Here is a 27,374-nt window from a genome sequence, read left to right on the forward strand (position 1 = left end):
CCCTCCAATACACCACTGGTTGCCGCCCATGTGGATGCACACAGAGTTTGCTCTGTCAAGCAGATCTCACCGTGTTGAACTTCTGGCGGTTGCAACCTGGCATTGGCCGATCTAATGGTGGGCATCGCAGAAGCAGAAAGAAGATAGGATGGAGGAGCTGATAAGTTTAGTGACTGAATACCTAGAGTTACAGTGCTAGCAACTTATAAGGACAACCAGAGGAAAAACTGGGCCTGGGATAACACTTCCACCTAACTTCAGATGACTGATAAATTGTCCGAGTATGCAAACTTACAAACTTGCTTGCACTTCTGCTGGTGTTCCCCAACACCTGCATGTAATCACAGCTGTGAATGGTAGTGGCAGCAGCCACTTAAGATAGTTTCCTGTTTGGGGGAACGCTCCTACAGGTATGCAGTTGTCAGGGTGGTTACCACGTGGCAGTATGACAGCATCTTTACGCTACATTAGCCAGTTGGCCAGAGACACAACTTAGAATGGATGCTCATGTTGCTCTGCGCTTGTTGGATGTGTAAATAGAGCCAGCCATTTGCTAACACCTTTAGCATAATAACTTATAAAGTGATCATATGTCAGTATTGCGTTTACAGCCGGCTGCGCTGCCCCTAGTGGCCAAACAAATATTAAAGTGTACTTTTTATAAATTGAACTGAATAAGATGATTTGAGTTTTGACACAACTTTAATGACACAGTGAATTGTGTAGACTTTGCCATTTTCACAGCAGAGATTTGAAATGTAGCAAAAAAAAGCACATGGTGTACCAACACTGAACCATAGCCTAATGATTAAACACACCCACTTCTCTCAACATTTGAGAGTCAATTGAAAAATATTAATATTCTTCACGTGTAGAAAGATGTCTATTTGCAGATTTCATCCAACAGCAGGAAAATGCTTCTAGGGATACTTGCCCTCCTGCTGATTGCAGTCTTATTACTTTATCCTGAATATGATCACCTCTTGCAGTAAATGAGTTGAAGAAATATATATGAGTAAATTTTTTTCATCCTCATTCCCGTAATAGGATCTGTGGCTTTGCCTGCCCCTCTGCACAGCAGACTGGCCATTAATGAAAAAGTTCTTTTCCCTTTTTTTCCCCAGAATTTACATTTATTATGTGGGCTAATCACTGCTGGCTGGAGGCAGTGTGGGAAATGTGATTAGTGTGTGAGTTCTAATTAAGTCTGTGAAGCCTCACACACACTGGCAGACAGGCTCGGGGAGCTGCACGCTTAAATACACACACAGATGTAGGAAGGAACACACTAGGTCTGCTTGCATGCACAGAAACACACGCATGCGCTTCAAATGCATAAAGACATATGTGAATTTACATACAACACAGACACACACACACACACACACACGAAATCTACTATAAAGCATGATGATGCAACAACAAAACAATCTGCTCACTATCTGCATCTCTCTCATCTCTCTCTTACACACACATCAGTCTGTCCACTGCAGTGCCCAGTCCCATCACACAATCACATCAAACTTGAGAGCACACACACACACACACACACACACACACACACGCACACACACACATGCGCGCGCACAGAGAGAGAGAAAGAAAGCGAGAGAGAGAGAAGCTGACTCAGATGGATGCTGTCGGTGGCAGTGCGCCCCTAGCGGCGGTGCAGCGGCGCAGCTGCTCCTGCGCCGGGGTTAAAAAGCGGCGGGCGGCGCGCTGGGGCCACAGTGTGGGGTGTGTTTGAACAAGAGCCACAGAAAAAGTTAGTAGCGGATTTTTTCTGGCGTCTGACCTGCAGCAGCAGCATCCGTCGGCAGCATCATGGCAAACAAAGCACAGCAGCCTCCTCACCTGCACCTGGCCGAGGTCACCGCGTCCCAGTTCCTCGACATTTGGAAACATTTCGACACTGACGGTAGGACACTTTTTTTAACCTCCTAAAAGTTATTTCCAAACCGAGAATTCACGAAAGATGACTGAATGATACTGAATGCTATATCACTGCAGCGGACTGAATGAAGGTTGATAATGGTCATACAGGTAAATGCATGGGAAAAATATTGGGATGCATCACTCTTTGCACAGAATATCACACGATGATACCACAAAGTTTTTTTTTCGTTTTAATGTTTTTTTGTCGGGTATTAGGAATTTTAAGAAAAGAAAAAAACAGACATGGTGTAATATCGAATTCTATAAGCTATTGGAACCGTGTTTTTAAATTATTGATAACATTCATTCGAATAAAGTAGGGCTCATTACATGTTTCATATTGTTGAGGAGCTGATATCGGACCTGCTATACCGAATTAATGCAACCCTTAAAAAAAGTTCACATTTTTCAAATGAATTCCTGCTGCGGACCTCTCCCCACACCACGTGCTATGAGTTTATTTTTATTTATTTATTTTAAATGCACATGCAGATACATTATTTCCCATGAAACGCATTTTATTAAAATAATTAATATAACTTATCAAAGAATATACTGGATGTATTCACTGAGCTCTAAATGAGTGGATGCAGCCTTTATTTTTCTTACAGTCAAGCTTTGAGCTCCCAGAGAAGTCCTCTCATGATACATGAAGTACACCTTGACATTGTGATTTTTCAGCAGTGAAGGCATCTGATTTACATGTGTGTTATTTTGCAACCAATTCATCATTTAATTAGGGTCTTCTGTGGGTTAACCTATTGACAGTTTGGATGTTACTTATAAGTAATTGGCTCTGCCTGATGCTCCTTGTATTGATATCAATTTCCAATCAAACACTAGCTGATTTAATTTATCAATAAGCGCAGTCTGTCAGCTGGTGGTGGTGTGCATTATGCAGTGGATGTAGCCCAGTATGAAAATTGATTTGATGTGATAACTGTCAACATGAAATTGTCCCATGTACTCATTTATTCAGCGACCCCCTCCTCCCCACTGCACACACCCTGTTTCTTCAGTCTCAGTCTTTATCAGTGTCTCTTCTTCTTGCATCGATCCTGTTTGTCTCCGTACAGATTTGTCAGTTCAGTATGTTTTCTCACTATACAAATATCTGTGTGTGCATGTGTCAGAGTTGCAGTGTCACAGTATGACATGGGACATATTTTCTACAAATTCATCAGGCATGTTAGTGCTGTCATTAGGAGTCTAATTATGGAAATCCTTTCTTTGTAAATTAGGACATTTTGTAGATTGATAAAAAAGTGCTGATGAAACGCTTTAGAGAAGCGTTGACGAGACTCGAAAGTTCACAGTGGTCAACCTGAGAAGGACTGGTTTTCTATAAAACTTTGAGAGTAAAAGTGACCAATCTGATCTGGCTGTGATTTTTAAACAGAATGTCCTCGGTCTTGCTCGTTCAATCAACTTTCTTGAGACGTACACCTGCAATCAAGGCGAGTGTGTTGCACCTAGTTTGTTCTACACACATACTCCTGGGTATTCATTGTTAATGCGATCTGTTTTGACGCCTGCACACATGCAGAAATGTATTCCACAGGGAAATCAGGGTAGAATGAGGAGATGCTGTGGGTTGAGATGGAGGGGCTCAGCAGCTGAGCTCCACCATATGAGCCAATGTGCAGACAAAGTATTGGTTATACTCTTTTAGCCTGCTTAGAGCGTGAGGATATCACTCCTACCGCCCAGGTGTTTAAGTCCTGCTGCTGAGCTACTTTACATATTGTGCTTTGCAATGAGCCACTTTGCAAATCAAATACAGCCAGTGTGCATCAACAGATTTGGCTACAGTGTTTGATTTCTGCTCTCATTAGTGGGAGTGTCTTCTCGACTGGCAGAAAGAAAGGGGAGCTAATTTGTTTGCTCAGATTGAGTAAACATCTCTTGAGTTGCAGATAAAAATACACAGGAGGCAATGCACCCAGAGATGATGAAACCACATATTCCCCTGTTGGCCCAGGATCAAGTTTCATCTGGATTGTGTCTCTCTTGCAGCTCCTCCGCTCTGCGTCCCTCTCATCTTTCTCCGCCGTCTCTGTCATGCCATGTCAATCACTTCAAAGCTGAAAAAGGAAACAACTGCAGTTGCTAATTATAGAGGCATTTGCTGTCAATTATTTTTATTAACCCAGATATGGAAATTTGGAGTACGAAGCAAAACCGACTTCCTGAATTGACCCTGCTGTGATCTCAACATAAAATATTTGAATAGACAGGGCTGCACTCTCTTCTGAAAGGCAAATGCACTTTATATAGGCTTTAAATATGCACTTCGTTGGCACAGCTGCCCACTTTGAGAGTTTTCCTGTGTTGGGGTTGAATTTTAGAATCAGAACCAGAGGAGTTGAAGCGTCTTTACCAGTGTCTCCCGGGACTGTAATGACGCAGTATCCAAAAGAGGGTGTATATGGGCCAAAAGTGGTTTTGTGAACCTTTTATCTCGCTGGTTGGTGCAAGCTTTAAGTGCTTGTGCTAAGAGACCAAAGCAAGTTGGTAGGAGCACTCTCATTACAGCATATAAAACTAGTTATTTGACATTTAAATTGAATGATGTGGAAGGGAGTTGACATTCAATGTATATCAGTGTTCACTTGATGGATTTGGGGCAGTTTACGGCAACATGGACACACTGTAATTAGGCTGCAGCACATATAGCATTTTTTTGAAGAAAAAACATAGGGTAACTTAAGCATGTTGTTGTGGCTTAGAGGCTGATTGGAACAGATAGCACATAGGGGCTGTGTGTTATTCATGATGGGGGAGGGGTGTTGCAAAACAGGGAAGGCATGTTAAATGACTTTTTAAACACTAAGGAGGGACTTGTCTCTGTTATATTTTATTTTGGCTTTGGGGCGTGACATACAACTTTAAATGGTTATATACTGTAATTATTTGAAATACCCTTTAAACCCTAAATCCCGCTGGTGGATTTGAAAGGCATGTTTTCAAAAATCACCAAAATTAGAGCATTTATCATAGCCAGAAATCTTAAAAACAGAAATTATCGTCAGAGTTTCAATTGCTGGCACATCATAAAAAAATAAAAAATGAAATAAAAAGCAACACACATCATAAAAAATATAGTTATTTATGGTGGAGGTCATACATTTTCCCCCAGTCACTCAGGGTGGCTCAAAGAAAAATATTTCACACCCCAGCAACCGCTCCTCTGATAAGTAAAGAACAGTCCCTTATCCTGCATCTGAAAAAGTACAGCACAAACAGATGCTCTCTTATGCACAAATATAATGGGGTGTATGGATCTATCGCCGCATTTATTGAAGGTGTGACAGCGGCTCCAGCATAATCTATTCATAAATCTATTTTTATTGTCATTTTATTCCATTCGCCTTGTAGTTAATCACGTCTTACTCTGTTTAATTATCAAGCAGGCCATTTCTCTCCAGAGTGCTAAATGTCAATAAGACCCACAGGAGGGAGGCTCGATAGCAGTGAGGCATTTTACTGTCCCACTTATTGAAACAGCAGAGCTTGTATTCATGAGTTGCGATAACATCACTAAGAAAGGCGTGTGTGCCCACACACACACTACACACATACACAAATATTTCCATGGATAGAACAAAGACGCTAAGATGTTGGTTGGATGGGGAGAGGGAGTTAGATGGAAGATGACAGAAAGAGACAGGCGAGTTAGAGGGAAAGGAGAGGAAGCGGATGGCATAATAATCTTTGTTAGTGTTTAATGAGGCAGCTCTGCCTTCCAGGGTTTTATTGAAGCAGCTAGTCACATCGTTTGGAGCCATCTGTCCAGCCATTCAGCGTGCTTGTTGATAGAATATTGGCACGCGTTCACAGACTACCTGGGTGAAGCGCGCATACTCGCTTGTCTTCTGAATAGGTACTGTCAGGGCAATAGAACACCGGGGGTAAGAATGAAATAACATAAGAGGAAAATCAACTTTATTGTCCCCAAGCTAAATTTGTCAGGACAGAATCCAAAAAAAATGTGACAGACATCATCTCAGTTAAGGCAAAATTTGACAAAAGTGACTCTCAGTCTGTCAAAATGACTGACAGTATTCAGTAAAAGACATTTTTAAAAAGTTAAGCCTTTTAGTTTTTCATGACAAAATTTCATCAGTCTCACAAGTGTAGATCAGGTAGAAATTGTCACAGTAGTGTTATCCATATTGATTCGTCCCATTTTCTTAACTCCCTGCTGAAAGTAGTATTGATCTCCGTGGAATAAAAGAAGCTGCCGGTGGATCATCACCTTCAAAAGCCCAGAAAAGCATTTTTCCATATATAGCCTCTCCTTGCGTACAACCCTGTGAACACAGTCTTTGAGGAGTGATCAGTTTGCATTGTGTCAGTCAATAGTCTAATCTATTGAGCCAGAGGGGAAGGAAGAGAGTTACTGGTAAAAGGCTCATGTTTGAATCAATACTTGAGGCTAAACCGAGACATGCTGGGATCTGTTTGACACTGTGACAGTGTGACCACATCTGTGCTGATGGGGTTTTTGCATGTCAGCAATACTGAAATAAGCCCTTTGTGGTATGTTGCAATGACATAGGTTTATGGTCTGTCTGTCTCTCAGGTAATGGCTACATCGAGGGGAAGGAGCTGGAGAACTTCTTCAGGGAGTTGGAAATGGCCCGGAGAGGAGCAGGGGTGGTGAGTTCAAGAACTAGAGATTAAACATCAGATACACGTAGGCTACTAAGCACTCAGATTTCACTTGTATTGAATACAAAATGTTTTCTAGGACCCTTCAAACCCCACATTCAGAGAAAAGATGAAGGAGTTCATGCAGAAGTTCGACAAGAACAAAGATGGACGAATTGAGATGTCTGAGGTAAGACCTTGAAGGTGCTCCTTCATTAAGGGAATAGACTGACATTTAAAGCATTATTGCCTTCTTGCAAAAAAATAGATGAAAACATTGATAACACTTTCCAGGGGTGGAGTCAAATGTTGTAAACATTTGGGGTTCAGCGAAACCTAGGGGGGTCTGGGCCATGCTCCCTCTGGGAGATTTCTTTCCCATTTCCTGCAGCTATATGCACCATTTTCAATCCATTTGAGATATTAGCATGTCTAAAAATCAGTAGGTCACTTGGGGGAAAAACACGAGAGCTGCCAAGGTTAAAAAAAAAAAATCCTGTCGAGCCTACTAGTGTTGTCACTGCACTATAATTTCTAAGTTTAATACAATACCTTGAAAAATATTGATATTTGATCACCCTTTTCAAAAAATATCATTAAAGGAATAAAAATCAAATTTCAAAAGCAGAATGACTGTAGAGAATAAGAGAGCAACTGATATCGCTCACTGACATTGCGAAAAATGAGTATTGATACCTTTTCAAATATTCAGAATGGATATGTATTGATAAATCAGTATTTTTGACAACACTAGAGCCTATCCTATTTTGCATGTAATTGTTCTCCAACTGTTTTCATCATTCTGAAACCATAACTAATGCCCTGTAAAAGAGGGTTGTGTGAGTGTTTCTTTTTTTTAACGTCACATAACATAGGTAGGGTAGGAATTGGGCATGAAGACCAATTTTAGTCTTGAAACCTGTATTGTTTATACCATGTTGGAGTAGAGTTCTCAGAATGAATGTTTAATTGACGAATCTCCTACATTTGAATCTATCCCATAATAATCTGGGCTGCTCTATGCAAATCAAGCCTTCTAAACAACGCCAGGTAAATGTGTTAATCAATACTCCTTGACTGAATTTTAGCCCAACAAAACATTCACTCAATTATATTACATTTCTTGAGGGGATAACATAATAGAATAAACAACATGACACAAAGTTAAAGGCATTTTAAACACCTAAAAGATTGGGGCCTTTTGAGAAAATATTTGGGTTCAGAGCCCCAAAGGCCCCCACCCACTCCGCCCCTGTCACTTTCATATTTGTGGCTACAGCCAGCAGCTGGCTATCTTAGCTTAGCATAAAGACTGGAAACAGGGGAAAACAGCTGTCTGTCTGATTTCCACGGAGGGTGAGAAAAAGTTGTTTAGAAGAAAAGCCTAAGATAATTCAAGGAGTGAGAGGAATACAGTACAAGTGAGAGGCTTCAGAGGCTTGGTCAATACTCAGATCGACTGCATAAATACAGTCTTTATGATAGTCTGAGTGGAGCGTTAGTTTGGGATATTGCTTTTCCTCGATTTTACCATTTTCAGAGCCTGTTTTGAAAGAGATGCAAGATGGAGGACTTCTGCAATATCAATAATCTGCTGGCTGCATGGAAAATCTGCAAATGAGTTTTAGGTTCAGTTGTTGGTCAAGAGTCAGGTGCAAAGACTTTGTCTGATCCAAAAACATGATTTAAAAAAATATTTAGAACTTAGGCATAGCCCGGCTTCTGAGGTTATGGCTCTCTATTATTTATGTCCGAGTTGCCCATTTGAGGCTTTACTGACAAAAAGCTCCCCAGTCTCCATCCTCTTCTGTCCCGGCATATCAACACCACCATCTTGTGTTCTCACTCCCATTTTCCTGTCATTTCTCTCTCTAGCTGGCCCAGATTCTCCCAACTGAAGAGAACTTCCTGCTCTGCTTCAGACAGTTTGTCAGCTCCAGTGCTGAGTTTATGGCGGTAAGAGTGTGTTTCTGAGTGTGTGTGGATGGGCTGGTATGTTTTTGATGTGCAAAACTACTGTCCCCCCTTGCTGATCTCTGTCATTAGATCAGTTCTTCGCAATACTTACAAATCCTTCTTGTTCACTAAGCAGTGCCATTAGTCAGGTAACACTTACTCTAACCAACCATACATTATTGACCAGAGTCAGTCAACCATGGAGGGGAGACAGCCTGCATGTTCTCATTCCTGCCTACTAACTAATTTCACGGATTAATTCCCTGTCTATGGTAGAAGGTGTACTAATTAGTGAAATAGACTGGAGTAGTCTGGAAAGAAAACCGCAGACTCCCTGCCTCCATTGCACATGGCTGCCCATTTCTGCCTTTGAGATCTAGCAGTTGGATTACAAATGGAGCGACCACACCTGGCTCATCATGAACATCGACTGTAGAATTAGCAGAGCACTAATAAGGGCTAAGTGAGCAGGCAGAGGTCTTGAGAAGACAGATGTGGTGTAAATCCCTTCAGCAGAGTTAAAAGGAGGTGTGAATAGTTTGAAATGGCTCCCATTTTATTCAATGTTTTGGTTACTGGGATACAGTAAACCTTTTTGATCTTTGTTGTGTCAGCCGCAAAACACTGGTTTGGCATAGGAAGAAGGAACTAATTTAATGTGAACCATTAGCTTTGGTATTTTATGCTCAGTAACTGTGTGTGACAGTGTTAATTACTTATGCTGGAAATGGCTCTCTAAAGATGCATGGGAATGTCTCCGCTGCTGGTCTGTGCAGAGAAGTTATGGGTTGTTATGGGAAACCACAGGTCACAGAGGTTTGCGGACAAGCTGATATTTACAACTCCCAAATCTCAACGCGCAGTGTGGGTCTGAACTTCAAACATGATTGATTTAGTTCAGAAAAACAAACAACATGTAATCTGTAAACTTCATCTCTAAAGTCTGAAAAAGTGGAAAATTAACAGCTACATGAATGTATCTGATTATGCCTGGAGAAGCAGGTGTAAAATCACCTTTGGCTGTGGCTCAGAGGTAGAGCGGGTTGTCCACCAATCAGAAGATCAGTGGTTCGATCTCCGGCTCCTCCAGTCTGCATGTCGAAGTATCCTTGAGCAAGATACTGAACCCCAAATTGCTCCCGATGATGCTCCTTGTATGAGTGTGCTAAAAACTGAGTAGCAGGAGGCACCTTAATGGTAGCCTTGGCCATCAGTGTGTATGTGAATGGGTAAATATGACTCGCAGTGTAAAAAAAACGCACTTTGAGTGGTCGGATGACTAGAAAGGCACTATACAAATGCAGGTCCATTTACCTTCGGTAATCACCAATCACCTTTGGTGCCCCCAGTGGCATTGCTTGAAGATAGCTGAAGGAAGCTCCAGGTAGGCACTTAGCTGTACTTTTGAATCAGCTGTACTGAAGCCAGTCTGAGAACCTATTGGCTATTGGTCTGGCAACCACTGGGGTACTGTTCAGCAAGATAATCTTCACAAATGAACACCACTTTTACAATTTTTGAAGCATAAATGCAATGACCAGCAGTAAAAAGCTAACATTAGGCTACAAATGAACTACACCGCGCTTACGTAACTTACTTAACTTACTTAACTTACGTAACGTAACTTTGGTGGGATGACATTCTGTAGTCCGATTTAGCCACTTGTTAGCAACCACCTTTTTTAAAACAAGTAAAGACTTAAAAATTCACAAGTGGGGCATTTATTGACATATTTTATGTTGTAGAGCAAAACATGAAAGTGTCTTAAGCTTGTGTTAACCACAACCCAAAAACCAATTCAAAAAGCACGTCTTCAAAACGAGAAAACCAAAAGTGCTGAAAGACTTTATTTCGCAAGATGACTATGTCGATATATTGCACAGTCCTATGAGCAATCAGACACACACACACAAAGCAAATATGTGTCACTCTTCTGTTGCTGTATAGCAGCCAGGTTGTGTGTTTAAGAAACCATTTATGTTCAAAGAACAGTATAAACAAGTTTAGTGCTGCTGTGAATTATGAATAATGAATGATTGTAGGAATAACAAAAAGCCTTCAGCGGAGCAAGATGTGTGTTGAAAGGTACCAGAAAAAGGAAATCATTTATTCCACAAAATACCTTTAGGAGATAAGAAAATGGCAGATTTCATGTTAGATCTGCCGCAATGAAAGATTGGAGCCAATTAGAAACCAATTACATGTGGGGAAGAGGCTGTCCTTGTCTCCTGTGTCATATTGGAAAAGGAATAATGAAATGAGAGAAGGAGGATGAGTGAAAGAGAAGGTGAGGAGAGAGAAGGATACAAAGGGCAAACCAGAGAAAGTGGGAACAGAGAGGACGTAAATGAAATGTCGATGGGAAGTTGAGAGCTGGAGTTTGAGAACATAAAACAAGAGAGGGGGATTAATCAGTCTTTGTTGAAGGGTGCGGGGAGGAGGAAGTGGGCAGAGAGGTTTTTAAAGGGTTAGAATGAGGAAGCAGAACCTTCTATTTTCAGAGTCATATATAATGGATAACACCACTGTAGCTCCTCTCTGCAGAGCCCAGAGGAGGAGCAGAGGGGGAGGAGGAGCAGGGTGGAAAAGAGGAGAAGGAGAAGGAGAAAGGCCATCCATCTTTGATAAGGAGTCCTTCTTTGGACAGGGACAGCTGCTAGATTAAAACATTCATTAAAATGACTTTCTCTCCCTCCCTCATTTCTCTCTCTGTCTCTGGTTGCCCTCTGCTCTGTATGCGGGCGACTTGGATTGTATTGAAGACTGTGTGATTACAGTGATGGCCCAGCCTTTTGTGGTCGTCCCCTCTGGAACGATTTCTGCTGTGCACCAGAGAAAAATCAAACTCTTAGCGCAGTTAAAGAGCAAACTGGGGCTCGATCAGAGAGGATTTATGAAGGTGGGGGGGGGGGAATGTAAATCACTCTGGGGAAGAGTGTCTTTGTGCTTTGTGCATCAGGGCTGAAAAACTGCTTTCGATCCAATATTCCTTTTGTCTCGTTGATTTCTTGTAGGCATGGAGGCGATATGATACAGACCGCAGTGGCTACATTGAAGCAAATGAACTGAAGGTATGTTGTGAATCAATGACTCTCAATGACAAAACATATACAACTCATTCATGGCTCTTATGTAATATTGCATCCCAAAGGCTTGCTTACTTGGTCATACTTATTTTTATTTTGTTGTGTCTCTCTCTCCCCCCCCCCCCCACCCCCCCACACACACGCACATTTAAATGCACTTTCCCATGCTCACCATAGAGCACCTACCCTAAACTGTAATTACCAGTATGTAGTGGCAAGTAGCCATTTAAGTAGCTACTTAAACCACCACATTTCCTGCTTTAATCATTTACATTTTAATTACACATTAACATATATTTATACCACTGTAATTTGAAGTGTAAAAGTGTAGACAAAATGTCTCAACATGTATGTTTATTTCTATTTATCACCTCCTAGATTTTCTGTTGTGTTGTACCAATAAAAAGAAAGACAAAAATAATCTTTAACATTTTTTGTGTTATGATCAGCAACTATCCTACTATCATACTGATTCTAGTAATTACTTGCTGGCACCATAGAGTCCTTATATAAAGAGGATAACGTGTCTCCACCGACCTCTATGAAGCAAAAATTTTGCCAAAATATCCTGGATGCAGGCTCTGCCATCTTGTACTGTTGATGTCTTTGGAGCAACCCAGCTGGCACCAGACATGAATAATTATGATGTCAGAAATATTTTGGACGCTGACATTAGATCGATGTTAAATTTTGGTTGGAATGAAAATTAGATTGACGATATTTTAAATGTCTAACGACATTAGAATTTTACGTCGTGTAGACGTAAATAGTATGCCGTTTTGCAGATGTTGTGTTTTGTTCTACATACTTTAAGACTAAAAGTAAGTAATTATTCTATGTCAAAATGATGTTGGCATAAGACATTTGGAAGATTTTGAATATTGGTTACTTAGCAACATAACTTGAAACCAAGCAGCAACTTCTGGTGCTCAAAAATGAAGGCATCACAGAAGTGCCAATTCTCCACAGACTCCCATGTTACATTGCCCAAATTTACAGCAGAAATAATCATGTTTACAGCCAGGTTCAAAAAATGGTTTTGGTCTTTATAGCTAATTTCCACATTCACGCAACTGTAGGGTGATACATTTTTATGTAACTCACTCATTTATTTTTTATTAAGGCTTCAAGTTACTCACAATTCCTTACTTTTTGCGGTGTCAGCCTCTCACCTTAATATGTTCCTTCTGGCTTCAGAAAACCAGGATGGCAACAACTGAAATGCCGAGCACGAAGCTCCAAATGGGAGTCTAGAAAACCCATTGGTGATATCATAGTAGCTATGTCCACTGTGTTTATAGTCTATGCTCAAAACCAACAAAATATCAGTGTCATCTGTCATAGTATTCTACATGAAATTGACATTGGCATTAGATGTCCTGACATTGAATTTTGGTCACAATATAAATTCTACCAAATAACAACATCTAATCAGGAAGTGGAGCCATGCTATTGAGTTCCCGCCCATACACCCGCCCGATTCAATTGCGAATAGCGCTATTGTCGCCGAACACACTGATTGACACACACAGCTGTGAGCTTTTTATGGAATCACATAACTCATTAAAACCAAACTTAACAGAAAAATTAACATCAACATACATCAGTATGATAAGAAATACATAAAATGACAGCAACCATCTTTGGGGAAAATCATTAACAATAATTCGTTACAATTATATGATATGTGCCCATATCCCATTTACTAACTTTGAATGGGGTTTATGGCCTGTACTGCAGCCAGCTACTATGGTCTGATAGAGATGTGTGACTTCACTATTGGAGAGCTGTCATTTCATCTATCATTATGTACAGCCATTGGTTGGCAGTCACTTGATATTCAGAGTTGTATCAATGTTCTCTGCTAATTCTCAGCAAGGCGGCGAATAAGCTTATCTCCAGAGGTCAAACTTTTCTTTGAAATGATTCAAACATCTGTTAAAAAAAATGATCACGCCTGGCTTTGAAGAAACCGCTATGTAAAGATAAGTAACTGATATAATGAATATGATTTAAAACAATAGTCTTTGCACTGTTAGGGCCATCAAGTGACATATTAGCTAAAATGTTAATGGATAATCAACATTTCAAAATATTTGTCACTGGGTGTTTCAGTTTGATTCACCTTTTTTTCCCAATACATGTTAGCATATGAGTCAGTAAAGCCAGGCAGCAGCTTTGACAGAGAAGAGTTATGTGGCTGCTCCACAGGAAAAACCCATGAATGTTTTTTTCAGGTGAGGATTCAGATGCAAAAAAGCTTTTCAGTTTGTACAAATGTTATTCACTCCAACACCTCTACGAAATTATATAAACGAAAGAACTCCACACTGGGGAGTTAAACATAACTGGGGTCAGTGATTATATGTCATGTAGACATTAGGCTGCTTGGGTTGTTGTGGGATCACATTTCTTCCAGCTGACCAGGTGCAGATGAGTTACTCAGGTGTGGCCTTTTGAAAGTGTTGGGAAAATGCAGATGAGATCGCAGGCAGCAGACATGTGTTTCACCTCATTTGACTGTGAGCAGACGTGGTAAATCTGAGATAACCACTGCACTACATTTACTGTACCTAATGGCTGTAGTTACCCTTTACTTTGGAGAGTAGATTTTACATGCAGAAAAAAAGATCAGGTCATGAATTAACACTGATATCATCTCCATCCTTCTTTTCCTTCTTCAGTCTTAATGTTCTTCCTTCCTACCCTCTTCATGTCCTTGTTTCTTTTATCTTTCCTCTTCTCCATCTTTCATTATGTCAACCTTTCCTTTGTTTTCCATCTTTATTTGTTCAAGTTTTTTATAGGCCTACAACTAATCTGAAAACATGGAAATCCCCAAAACTAAATAAACCAAACTGCGCAGTATTTTAAGTTCACAAGAGAAAAGATTAAATAAAGCATATTTGCAATTTTTAAATGGTGAAAATTGAAGACTCTGTATTTGCCAGACTCCTGCATGCTCTTCCTCTTCTTCTTCTTTTTATTTTTTTTTTTAAATCTGTGTGTGTCTCTGTCCTCAGGGCTTTCTGTCAGACCTGCTGGAGAAGGCTAACAGACATTACGATGACCAGAAGCTCCAGGAGTACACACAGACCATAGTAAGACTCTTGCTCTCTCTCTCTCTCACACACACACACACACACACACACACACACACACACACTAAACCTCATACTTCTATCTTTGTGAGGTCCCTCACTGACATAGTGCATTCCTTAGCCTTTTACCTGAATCTTACCCAACAAAACGTCATATGTAACCCCAAACCTTACCCTTATCTAAACGTATTACTAACCTGAACCTTAAAACCAATTTTTTTACTCCCAAACTGGCCCTCAAAGACATAGTAACCTACTAAATTGTCCTCACTTTCCAAAAATGTCCTCACTCTGTCGGTTAAAAATGTGTTTCGGTCCTCACTATGTAGGGAGTACAAGAACACACTCATACACACACACATAATGTGGAATCCTAGATGCATAATGTAGTTGAACAGTTATCACAATTCTGTTGGGCTAAACTTTACCTTCAGTATCAGGGACATTGGACTGATTATTTTCATTTTTATTGATTTTCACCTAAATTCACAGATTTTTGGCTTAAAGTTTGTTTTGCCCAGATTTTAAGTCCCAATCCAAAGGTTATTGTGTTCAAAGTTGTAGTAAGCAAGGTTCAATCAGTTAAAAAACTAACAAAAAGACAATTGGGAGAAAACACAAATTAGATGACTAAACTTAGGGCTGGGCAATGTGTCAATATTTCATCGATATCGTGATATGAGACTAGATATCATCTTAGACTATATATATAGGATATTGTACTATTGTAGGTATTTTCTTTTTCTAGTTTTAAGGGCTGCATTGCAGTAAAGTGATGTCATTTTCTGGACTTACCAGACTGTTCTCCACATTACTGATAATATTTATCAAAAACCTCATTGTGTTGGATGTTTGGTCAAAAACATCAGGATATTTGGTTTTCTCTATGTCGTTCAGTGGCTGAAATAAAAATAGAATAAAATAAAGTAACATAAGATAAAAAGTAAAATCTTAGAAACACTAATGAATCCTACAGAGACTCTGTAAGCCATATGCAATCTCAAAGTTTTATGTTGAGTGTCCATCTGGCCTGGAGGGCCTGAGAGGCCTATCATGTTGGTGGCAGTGGTGCTCCGCTGCTGAATGGTCATGGCCCATTGTGCCCTGCAGGTTGTGTGTTTACAGCACAGATGTCCTAATATCCTAACATCTGCTTGTTCCTGGAAGCCCCAGAGCTGACCTGACCTGATTTTTGAAGCAGTTAAAACAACAAACTCATAGATACACTTGGTCATTATTGTTTCTTTATGCCTTTATTACATAACATATTTTTTTCACATATAATCAAGGGACTGCTGCAAGTTAGTAGAGATTTGGCCAGTTATTATAAATAAATAATCATTAATACATAGGCATCAATATCTCTCAAGTGTTGCCTGTCGTGAATTATATTAGTACTTACACACAACACCTAGAATATCCTATGCTAATAGGAATCTTCTGGTGAAAATTAGAATCTGCAGCAAAGATAAATGATGAGTAATTCTAATTCACATGCAGCTAAAAAAAGGCAGTTTACTTTAGGGGATGTAGACTGTGAAATGTAAAACACTCAAAACAAATATTACTTGGGAAATTGGGGTGGTGGTGGGGGGGGGGGATAAACAAGAAAGAAACAAGAAACAAATAAACAAGACAAAGCCATCTGTTTCATCTTTCAGTAAAATATTTATTCACCTTTCCGGTGAAAAACACGGTGATCCTCATTGTCGACTTTATGCTTCTTTGCTACTATGTCTGCTACCTAGCAGGAAATGCATGCTGTTATCTGACTGTTCTGTTTCCTTGTTTCTGTCTGTTAATGAAAACACATTAGTTCCGCTTGTGTAGTTCCTACTTGGTGCATGTCTACAAATTGTATGATAGTCCTGCCATCGTGAGGTGATTGGAGAAAACGCTGAGTGATTTTGCTTTGACTAACCAATTTTGTGTTGCGGGCCACATGTAATAAATTTGACTGACAAGCTGACTGCCATTGGAAATTGGCCCCCAGGACAAGATTTTGAACATGCCTGACCTAAAGCATACATTGATCCTAACCTTGCCGTACAAGCTTGACAAGAAAAGGGCTAAACAATGTTCCAAAGTTGAGAAGGCCTGTTCTCAGTAAATTTTTTGTTTCTTACAATGAATACACTCCTTTAAATTAAAGCTGAATGTTTATCTTTCTAAGGAAACGGACAACCAGCCTATTTGAAGAACAATGAATCTTCTAACACGTAGATTCATGACACATTAAAACAGGACTGTTGTGGAACTCAAAATGTTAACTATGCATATTAGATAATTAGTAATATTACCTGAGAAATGACAATTCAACGTATGTAAGCGTATGATTCCTTAACCTTCTATACTGACATAGTATTCAGCCAGCCTATATACTTCAACAGCATAATTGAATCCCTGAAATTCAGTTATGGCTTTCAGTTTTAATGTGCCACCCCTAGATTATCAGTGGCCCCATCTGGCCACCCCATGAACATTTTCTGGGGGCACCACTGTCCTTGGGCTTTGGTGAGAGGCATAACACTCAACACATCTGATAATCACGAATATATACTTTTTATAGGACATTACAAATGTAAATACTGTGTCACATTTTAAATGAATGGTTTTATACCAAATATATGTTAAAAAAAACTTTAGCTTTTCTTAAAGGGAAATGTAATAATAAGAAAATATAATTTTGCAACTCAACTTTTGTTTTCTTTTGTCCTAATTCTTCTGTTAAAAAAGGAAACTTTTAGGTTATTATTCTGTAAAATACCACCATCAACTGCTTTGACTGAAATAGTTGAAGCATGTTTTATGGACAGTCCCTTTACTGGTGCTCTGTTAAACATCTAGCACTATGAAAAAAAAAGTTGTGGATGTATAATAAAGGTAGGAACTTTATGGCTGTCCATTGTATTTCTCAGTCACATATCTGCCTTCATCTTGACAGCATATACCTATAAAAAGCTTTCCTTTCAGTCTCTCTCCTCTGTCTCTTCCTATCTCTGTTCTGTCTTCACTTTGTAGCTCAGGATGTTTGATCTGAATGGAGATGGAAAGTTGGGCCTGTCAGAGATGGCAAGGTAATGTGCAGTTTTACTTGCCTCTGTTCACTGTGTAAATGTTGAAACACACTGCCTGCTGATGTCCTGCTGTCAATGGATTTGAATGATTTAACTAACTATTGTGTCCGCTAATTAAGTCCTTCTCTCTGGCAGGCTCCTCCCTGTTCAGGAGAATTTCTTACTCAAATTCCAGGTATGAAAAAAAAACCATGGGGCAGAGAAAATGTTCATTTAAAACAAGATGGCTACATTCAACACAATTAATGTCACTGAAACACTTACTATGATGCAGCTGCTATTTTTGAATATTTATGATATGCTTGGTTAAGTTTGTCTTACTTTGGCGTCTGCTATTTGGTCATCTGTAGTCTGATCAAAGTCAAACCTTGCTGTTATAGGGTGTCAAGTTGACCACTGACCAGTTCAATGCCATCTTCACATACTATGACAAGGTAGGTGACATTTTATTCAAGGTGTCAATAAATACAGCTGTCAGCTACTTTCCACACACTCCCTCACACACAGCTTAAGAAGCCTGGCCCTGCTTCCAGGTTAGCTTCTCTTCCACTGGCATTTTGGTATAGATGGTTTTATTCATCTGTAGTACTGAACACTGGGGTGCTCTTGGGAAATTCTGTCCATGTATTCTGTGCTAAATTGGTATAACACTCATATTTAAAACAATTCACAAAGTTAGCAACAAAGTGAACAACTTATTTTGTTAGCAACAACTACATTCCCCATTAGTCTTATCCATGAACCATAACCTATGGACCTGTTGGTGTTAAATGCTAATATAATATAGTTTTTAGCTGAGGGTAGTGGACTAAGTAAGGCTGTATGATATAAGGAAAATATGCTTTAACAATACTGAATATCGCTGTATTAATATTAGTTGTGTGAATATTAAAGAGTACTCAGGTTTGCCTTTCTGCTGCACTCAGTATACTGCTAAAATACCACTATAAATTGCTTGTTGAATTTTAAAAAAATTAAAGGAAATTATTTCCAAAATTCTTTCCACAGCTGTTCAATGATAGTTTTATATGCAGCCAGCAGGAGTTTATAAATGCTAATGCAAACACGATACGGACTCAATGTTTGTGGAGACCAGTCCATGTGCCTCTATATATTTGTCTGAACACCGCCCTGTAGTGAGACTACAACATTTACAACATACTATTAGTTAATTCCAATACATGAAAACATTACTGCCACATATACTGATGAAAGGAAATAAAATAATCTTAATAAGTTATATAAAAAGGATAGGCTGTCTTATAAAAGTGACTTGTACCAGTATGAAAGGGAATACTTCAAATACAATTTTTTTTTTTTTTACACTTTAAATTGCATTTTTTTCTGATTAAAAAAAACTCTAAGTGCAATAATGCAGTCTTTAGTGATATGTTTATCTTGCCCATTGACACTGTGATAATGATGAAAAACTAAACTAAAATAAAATAATAATAATAATAATAATAATAATAATAATAATAATAATAACGTGCAGCCCAAACTAAAAGCTAGCTTGAAAAGGATTGAACAGCAAAGCTGATGTGCTAGCATGGTGAGACGACTTGGGGAATGTACTGTATATTTACACTGTAAAACAAGAACAAATTGCAACAGAGCTAGATAAAAAAAGAGTCTAGACTCTTGAGGCAAGTTGTCTGGATGACGCAGCAATGTTTGTTTTGGAGTTTCCTTTTCCTTAAAACCATGAATATGCAAATTCCGTGTTTCGTGCCTAGGGCACTCCCCAACTACCAAGGGAAATAAGTTAAGCTTGGCACACCTGTCCCTTTGTAAACAGCTCAGGATGGTTGAGCAGTGGTTCAGTTAATGGACACATTTTCCACATTAGCAGTAGATTGGTAGGGAGGGACTACAGGGAGCGATATGATACAAGACAGACCGGAACAGAGCAGAGTTACAGGAGAGAGCTGTACATCTGCTAAATCATTTTTCATGTTTATGATATCTTGTGAGTTTTTGTCAGCCTGAGGGACCAGCCATAATCTAGGTAGCTATGAGTGGGCTGACTCAATTTTTTGAGGAAATAAACAACTCAGCTTTCTGTGATGCAGCACCAGTGCTCCAGTTAGCTTAGTCTTTAGTCTCTAGTTGTTAGCTCAGTTCTTGTATCCCAAATGCTATAGCCCACAGCTATTATAAGTGGTACTGTACATGTAAGAAAAAAAAAAGAAAATCTATTCCTTAATGCTGTTTTGTAGCAGTGATTCAGCTACTTTATGACACGTTTACTATCTTAAACATTAATTTTGTGTGGCAAATTTGGATAATACAACCATCTTTTCAATATGTATGTTCACAACAAACTACCAAATATACTATACTGAAATCTAGCATGGATACTACAATTGCTGCATTTTGGGTCAACAAAACATTGAACAAAGCTGTGCCATGCATTTAGCACTGTGCCATTGCGTACTGTCATCATTAAAGTGAATGTTGTATTTGCTACTGAAGGGGTGTGATGTAGGTAGAATTTTTTTAATTAAAAAACGAATAGAGGAAAAAAATTTTCTGCGCACAGCTCTCAACATGAAAGTGGCTGAGTTGGCAGCTAGCAGCTAATGTTGCCAACAGCGCTAACAGTGCTAACAAAGGCAACAGTGCTGACAGAGCTAATAGAGTTAGGGGGGGAAATGGAGGTTGGGCACTATGCTTTCAGGATGACATGGTTCCAATATTAGTACTTGGAAAACTTATGGAATGTCACAATCTAATTTTCCAGGCCTGGAAAAATCATGGAATTAGTGAAAATCATAAAACGTTTTGAAAAAGTCATGGAATTTTGTTGTGTGTAAAGAAATGAATTGTTACAGTAATATTTGGTGGATAATCTTCCACGTAATGTCAAAAACATAGCCAACTAGATTAGAAAAGGTTGCTGTTAATTTTCATACAATATCTAATATTTGGAGTCAAGTGAACTATACAATTCTGTTGGTGTTACACGTTGTGAATTGTCATTAAATTTTGTTATAGGTCCTTGAAAAGTTATGGAGAAGTTTTGAAATTTTGTCCATGAAAATGTGTGGCACAGTACAGAATGGTGGTGATTAGCTTACCACAGCAAAGAACAGAGAAGCTCAGATTACAACACACACAGAAATAACGTGACTTAATTCCCTGCTCAGGACGCCATTAATCCACTGTATAGCAAATAGTTGGTTGCTTCTATATTAATGCTCTGAATATCGTAGAGCTCATTTAACAATAAAAATCGTAATAATTGTTAGTCTGAATATTCGGTTTGGTGCTCACAATCAAATAATCTCACATTTAAGTTCCACGGCTACAAAACCCTGACAAAACATTAGTATTATTTAAATGTATTTATTTAATTGCTTCTGTTTTTATGATTGTCAACATTATTAAGGTCCAAATTTTCAGAGCTTCAGCCACATGTATTTTCTTTAATTTATCTGATTCTCCAATTAAGGTCATGCAATATGGCTTAATGCTCCAGAAAATTTGTAGTACTCAAATTTGTATTTCCAAGGTCAATAATAAACCATTAAGATTCTTTGTTATATTTTGAGCTATTTCTTGTCACTGTACAGGCCTTAGTTAGCAGGAAAGGCCTCCATAACAGTGGTGGGTGGTTGCGTGCATGTTAATGTCTTGGGTTGGACTAAAGGCAAGCACTCTCTCCAGCTCACTTGCAGAGGACAGGGTTGAATGTTCAATTATAGATGAGCCCCTGCGGTCCATTCATGAGGACTATCTGTGCGAATGGAACCCTACCATTTATGGGTGTAATTAGTTATATCATTTTGTCATGGGCTCAGTCCCTGCAGCTGAAACACAGGCAGCTGCTGTCACTGGTAGGGCAGAGTGTGGCCGGTCATCTGAATGCTAACATGGCTCACAGTGCCACAGCCCCAAACTGTGCGAGGCCTTGAAAATGTCTGAAAATCCAAGATGCCACACAACTTTGACAGACCAGTTGATACCTGATGTTGCTCTGCTTTCCTATAAATCTGCAGAGTCGTGGCTCTTTCATCCTTAAAGTGAAAATAAACAGAATTCACACTTTATTCCCAAGATCTGGGACACTTCAGTCTAGCTTTGTAAACATCAAAGAGCATCTCCCAAAGTAAAAAATAAGACTGGCAAGCTGCTCAGCTCTGAAGTCATCTTGAGACCGAGCCTAGATGAACAGAACATGGTTTTGTTTCACTTGCCAAGGGAACGTTTCCAACAATTTGGACTTATTTTTTGGCCCCAAACTCTAAACACTACTGTGAGACATAACTCATTAATTAGCAAAGTGGCTCCATATTGACTTTACAGCTAACCCCCTTTACAGAGTTGTGAATGGGAAGTCTTTTTTAAATCATCATTCATGAAAGGCCATTTGGCTGGTGCAGTCATGATGGCTGCCATAAAATATTGAGTAACGTTGAGCAGCAGAGCAGGGCTCAGAAACCAGGAAGCTCAGAATCTAAATATAGCTGGCGTACACTGTTTCGGAAGGCATGCAGGATTTTTAATGAAAACTGAAAAAAAATCCTGCGTAATAGGCAGCTATATGGTTGAACTGTTGTGTAAATAGCTGCAGCCGAATTATGTTTTTAAGTCTTGTCCTTTCTTCCAGTCCTTTTTGAACGTGTGGAGATATATATAACATCTGTGGTGTGTTTCTGTCTTCTTTCAGGATGGGAATGGCTATATTGATGAGCAGGAGTTGGATGCCCTGCTACGAGACCTTTACCAGAAAAACAAGAAGGTGAGATGGGGGCTTTAGTAAAAGCTCAGTTTACCCATATCCTGTATACCCATTGGAATTTCCTGTACAACATGAATTTTTCATATACCGCCATGTGCATAGCTAAAATAATTGCAGCTACTCTTCAACAGGGAGCACACTATATTAAAGTGTTCGACAAGAACAGCAATAGGGTCCAGACAAACTGCATAGAATCTATTGTGAGGAGATTTTAACTGTGTACCCTTCTCACTTACGGTTAACTTTGTAACACAATTAAAAGGGCAAAAAACTGTGGGACACAACAATGTGTGCCATGAACAACAGTAATATTTGTACACTTATAAAACTACACCGCAGAACGGCATGCTGGGTACAGCTCATGAGCACCAATTAGCATAACAGTCTGTTAACAGAAAATGTGTCTGCTGTTTGGAAGCTTTTTTGGTTTAAAAAGAATCCGACTAGTGTGGCAACATTTTGCCTTCTCCGTGAATTATGTAAACATTGGATGCGTTGTTGACAGAAGAACTGCAATCCACAGGCTTTGCTAGTAAGTCCAAGTGAAAGTGACTTTTAGCTGATGAGAGAACTCAAGCTGTCATTGTAAAGTACCTCTCTGCCATCTAGTAGCTGTTGTTTTTACATTTAACAGTTTGTTCAGTTGACTTAATACTCCCACAGTGGCATAGCCGTCAGTACTGAAAAAATGTTTACATAAAAAAAATCAATTTGAATCATGACCATAAAATCAAAACTCTAAACAAATCATAGATTTAGAGAACCATCACAACCCTAGTATGATGACATGAAAATGTTTTTATATTCTTTGTACTGCTGACAATCAAATAAGCCACTATAAACCTATATAAAGGGGAAAAATAATGTGATATACTGTGTTTGAATCCTAAAAAATACCAATATTGTTACTCAGTTTTGGTCATATCGCCCAACACAAGTTCAATGCCCTGTGGTATACTACACAATGTACTTTTTGGAACCTTAGACATGGCTTGTGACTTCTGGTGCCTTATAGCATTTCTCTCTGATCATTTATGCTCCTCTTAGCTGTTTACTCCCTGTGCATTCTGTGTATTACTACCATGTCTCAGAACAGAAACCAACAAATTGAAATACAACCCAAAAGCCTCTATTTTAAACATATCTCTTTAATGCTATACTTGAACGGCAGTTACAATAATACAAGTAAGAAGCTGCATGTGATAAGTAGTGTTAACTGCTGTGGTTCTTAGTGCTGCACAAGCTCAAATCAGTAGCTTTATTGATCCCATCAAATGATTTGAGTGTATTAACCGCTTTATTATCTGCATTCAGGATGTGTATATTGGTACAAGCCCTGACTGAAAGGTTTTCAAGCCAGGGGCACAATCTTACGATGAGTTCAAGTTGCATTTTTCTGAGGTTGGCATGACATCACCTTCTTCTTGTTGTCAGGATTTGAGGCCAGAAAAGTAATACAGGACGAGAAGCAGCTCGTTAGCAGGGACTTAAATTAGAAACATAAAAACCAAATTGACAAAGGACAAATTCCTAGTCACATCATCTTGAATGTCAAGATGTCTAGGTTTCACATTTAGTTTAGTTGACATTGTGAGGATGATACTGAATTACACACTACAATGCCAAGACACAAGAAAGTCCACTTGTTTTCAATGTGGTCCTTAGCAAAGAATATCTAAACATTAATAATACTGAAAAACATAAATGTTATAATTAAAAAACATTCTAGTTATATTTTTATTTGTAATGCTGTCCTAGCTCTGCGCTTCATTATAATATCAGTGCTGCTTAATAAACACATCTAGCCTGTAACAGTGCATCTATATGGATCATTAACTGAAGAGGATGCTGACTTTGTCCCTGAAATGTGTAGCAATCTCACAGGCGAATTCACAAACAATGGAGTGTGGCTGCTGATAGCACCATGAATTGTACATCACATGCAACCTATCTGCCCTTTATCAATGTCAGATTCACGAAAGATACAGTTTTGCTGCTCGGTGCAAATGACCCTTTTTGCATCTGATTACAATTTTCTATTTGGCGAAGTATAAATGTTGCCTCTCTGACAAAAACACAGTTGGCAGAAAAAAAAGAAAATAGAAAAAGAAAATTGTAATCTTCCAGCTGTTAGTTACAGGTGCTCACTGAAGAGATGCAGAGGCACGCCTGGTATGATGATGGCTTTGTGTGGCTACTATCACTACTAATACCTGTGTACATGGCTTTTGTTTTAAAACAACTGGAAACATAAAAAGCTAGAGATGGAATTTCTTAGCCAGCTGACAGTTAGCATAGCAAGCTAGCTAAAACTAATAAAACCTGCTAGCCACAGTTTTCAGTTCTGATCGTAAAAATCAGTAGTTGTCGGCTAAAAATGAGATGCCTTCTTTGGTCTACCTCTGTCTGACATCAAGCAACCATGCAAACTGCATATGTTGTGCAGTAACAGAAAGCTTAAAGGGTGTAGCAACAAATAATCTAAGTATATAGAACAATACTGTTTGAATTAAGCTCAAAGCATCTTCATCTGAATTAAAACATAGTTTGGATCTTTTGAGATGGGTTTGTAGGGGGTACTCATCCATAGTTGGTGTATAACATGCACTAGATGTCTGAGAGCATGCCTCCAGTTTGAGAGGTAAACTGGAGTCTTACACAGAAGCAAGGCAATGCTCTGTTGTGGAGGGGTCAGCAGCAAAACACATTACAGTCACCTTAATAAAAGTCCCACCTAAAAAACTGATATCAAAGTCACACAATATCACAAACAACTAACTGACTGAGGCAGTGTTAGACTGGCAGCTGCTGTTTTCAGCCAGCCTAAATTACTGTTTTTCTCAATGGAGTCTGGTGGCTTTTATGAGAGCATGGATGGGGAGCTAAAATACATATTGCTGCTGCCCCTTGTCTACAGCAATTTATCAGTTAGCTTCTGGTGTAGCGCTCTTGCTGCTTCTCCAAACTGGGGCCGACATGTAGGTGCTGTATGTAATTCACTGACTCTGGATAAGCACCTCATACAACCCCACTTAAATTATCCGTATTGTCCTCAAAATCTCACTAGTGCCCCTTCAGTTATACTGACTCAATCATACCCTCCTTTCTCTCCTTCAGGAGGTGGACGCGAAGAGCCTGACCGGCTACAAGCAGAGCATCATGAGCCTGTCTGACGGAGGGAAGCTCTACCGTGGCGAGCTGGAAATTGTCCTCTGCAGGGAGCCAATGTGACTTTTCCTCCTCTCTTGTTGTGTATCATCATTCTCTCTGCCTGCCCTGCTCTCCCGAGACCACACCCACAGCCAGCTGCCTGGCAACATATACCAGGTGCATGTGCCAGACACCCCTTATCCTTTCCCCAACCCTTCCTAAAGTTACAACATCAGAGCGAGTAAGTGCACTGTCAGCACGCAACGGCTCTTCCTTCTTGAATCCCATTTTCTGCAACCTGACCTTTCAACCCTAACCATGACCTGTCTTGAAACCTCTACAGTAGCTTTTCACCTTCTCAGCTCTCCCTCATGTCCTTTACTGTACCATTCTGACCTCATAAATGTCCCTGCCATCCATGCTGTGCCTGACTTGCAACTCCTGACCAAAAGCCCAAACCAGTTATTCCACAGAAATGACCTTTTGACCTGTTTAAACCCCCCTGAACCTTGACCCCAGCTTCACTGACCCCTCCATTCCCTTGCTCTTTAAACTTTGCATTAGATACAATATATAGTCAAACAAAACTGCAGACAGCTGTGTTTGAATTGATCTAATTATAGTCTGTGATGGAACTGGCATTGATTTTTCCACCTTTGTTTGTCCTGAAGCCCTCTTGTTCCATTGCCATGATATGATTTTCATTTTCAATGTTTTTGGCTGATACTGTCAATTGAAAATATTAATAAAATGTCTTAAGATAAAATTAGTTCTGACATTGTATGAACATAATTTTGTTGAGTATGCAACCTGTGGTTATGCAGCGTTGCCAGATGGGAAATGATAAACCAGGTACAAGAGGCTCAAAATTGGTGTCCAAAACCAAAGTCAACCCCTAAAAAGTGTCGGGTTAGCTCGCTAGCTAGTTAGACACTAAAGGTGTAGCCTACTGAATACACACATGCTGCTTTTGCTTTTTAATGATCATAAAGACCTACCCTGCTTTGCAGTATTCAGTGATGGGAAACAGAGAAACTTTGCAGATATTCAACCAGCTATGTGTCATCGCAGTGTGCACAGGCTAACTGTGTTTTGCTTTCCCCGGAGCTCCCTGCCTGTCCGCTAGCGGAGGTCTGGGTGCTGGCGGCAGCGGGTGGGAAGCCAAATACTGCTCACCTGCACAAACTGTGATGACACATAGCTGGTTGAAAAAAAAATGTTTCCCTTTATTTTGATTGTCTTCTGTCTTGATCGCCAGTGATGTGATGGTTCACTATGATGTGTATGGTTAGGCTTTAGCTTCTAACTATCTTTACTTTTTTAACCTGTCCTTGCTGCTGAGTGAGTTTGACATCCTGAATATATCCTTTAAATACATATTGTAGACTCATCTGTCTGTACATCTCTTTTTCATTTTTCCCAAAAATTTGATAATATTTCTTCAGGGAGTGCAGTTAGTGTAAGTGTGGGCTCCATGCTTCTTCCGACAGCTTGAAGGACCATCACAAGGGTGTGGGGATTAATGAAGGGTCAATTAAGGCCCTAAGCTATGGTAATTAAGAAAGTAACTGATCTTACTAGTGCATTCCAAACAACTCTACTTGAATGCAGCATAGCTTTGTGAGAAAGTTCAAACTCCAGAACGAGAACCGTGCTCATGAGTCACGTTCAT

At 39.5% G+C, this 27,374-nt stretch overlaps 1 protein-coding gene across 1 annotated transcript; it reads left to right on the forward strand.

The window, feature by feature from the left end:
* Positions 1 to 1,716: 1,716 nt before the first annotated feature.
* Positions 1,717 to 26,471, forward strand: calb2a (calbindin 2a). Its single transcript, XM_033634359.2, has 11 exons — positions 1,717 to 1,918; positions 6,521 to 6,597; positions 6,689 to 6,778; positions 8,464 to 8,544; positions 11,559 to 11,615; positions 14,654 to 14,731; positions 17,753 to 17,808; positions 17,944 to 17,983; positions 18,189 to 18,242; positions 22,481 to 22,552; positions 25,670 to 26,471. Exons 1-11 carry the CDS (start codon positions 1,825 to 1,827, stop codon positions 25,781 to 25,783), a joined length of 813 nt encoding a protein of 270 aa, XP_033490250.1. The 5' UTR covers positions 1,717 to 1,824; the 3' UTR covers positions 25,784 to 26,471.
* The last annotated feature ends 903 nt before the right edge of the window (positions 26,472 to 27,374 follow it).

This window comes from Epinephelus lanceolatus, chromosome 5 (genome assembly GCF_041903045.1).
Source record: "Epinephelus lanceolatus isolate andai-2023 chromosome 5, ASM4190304v1, whole genome shotgun sequence".
Classification (NCBI taxonomy): Eukaryota; Metazoa; Chordata; class Actinopteri; order Perciformes; family Serranidae; genus Epinephelus; species Epinephelus lanceolatus.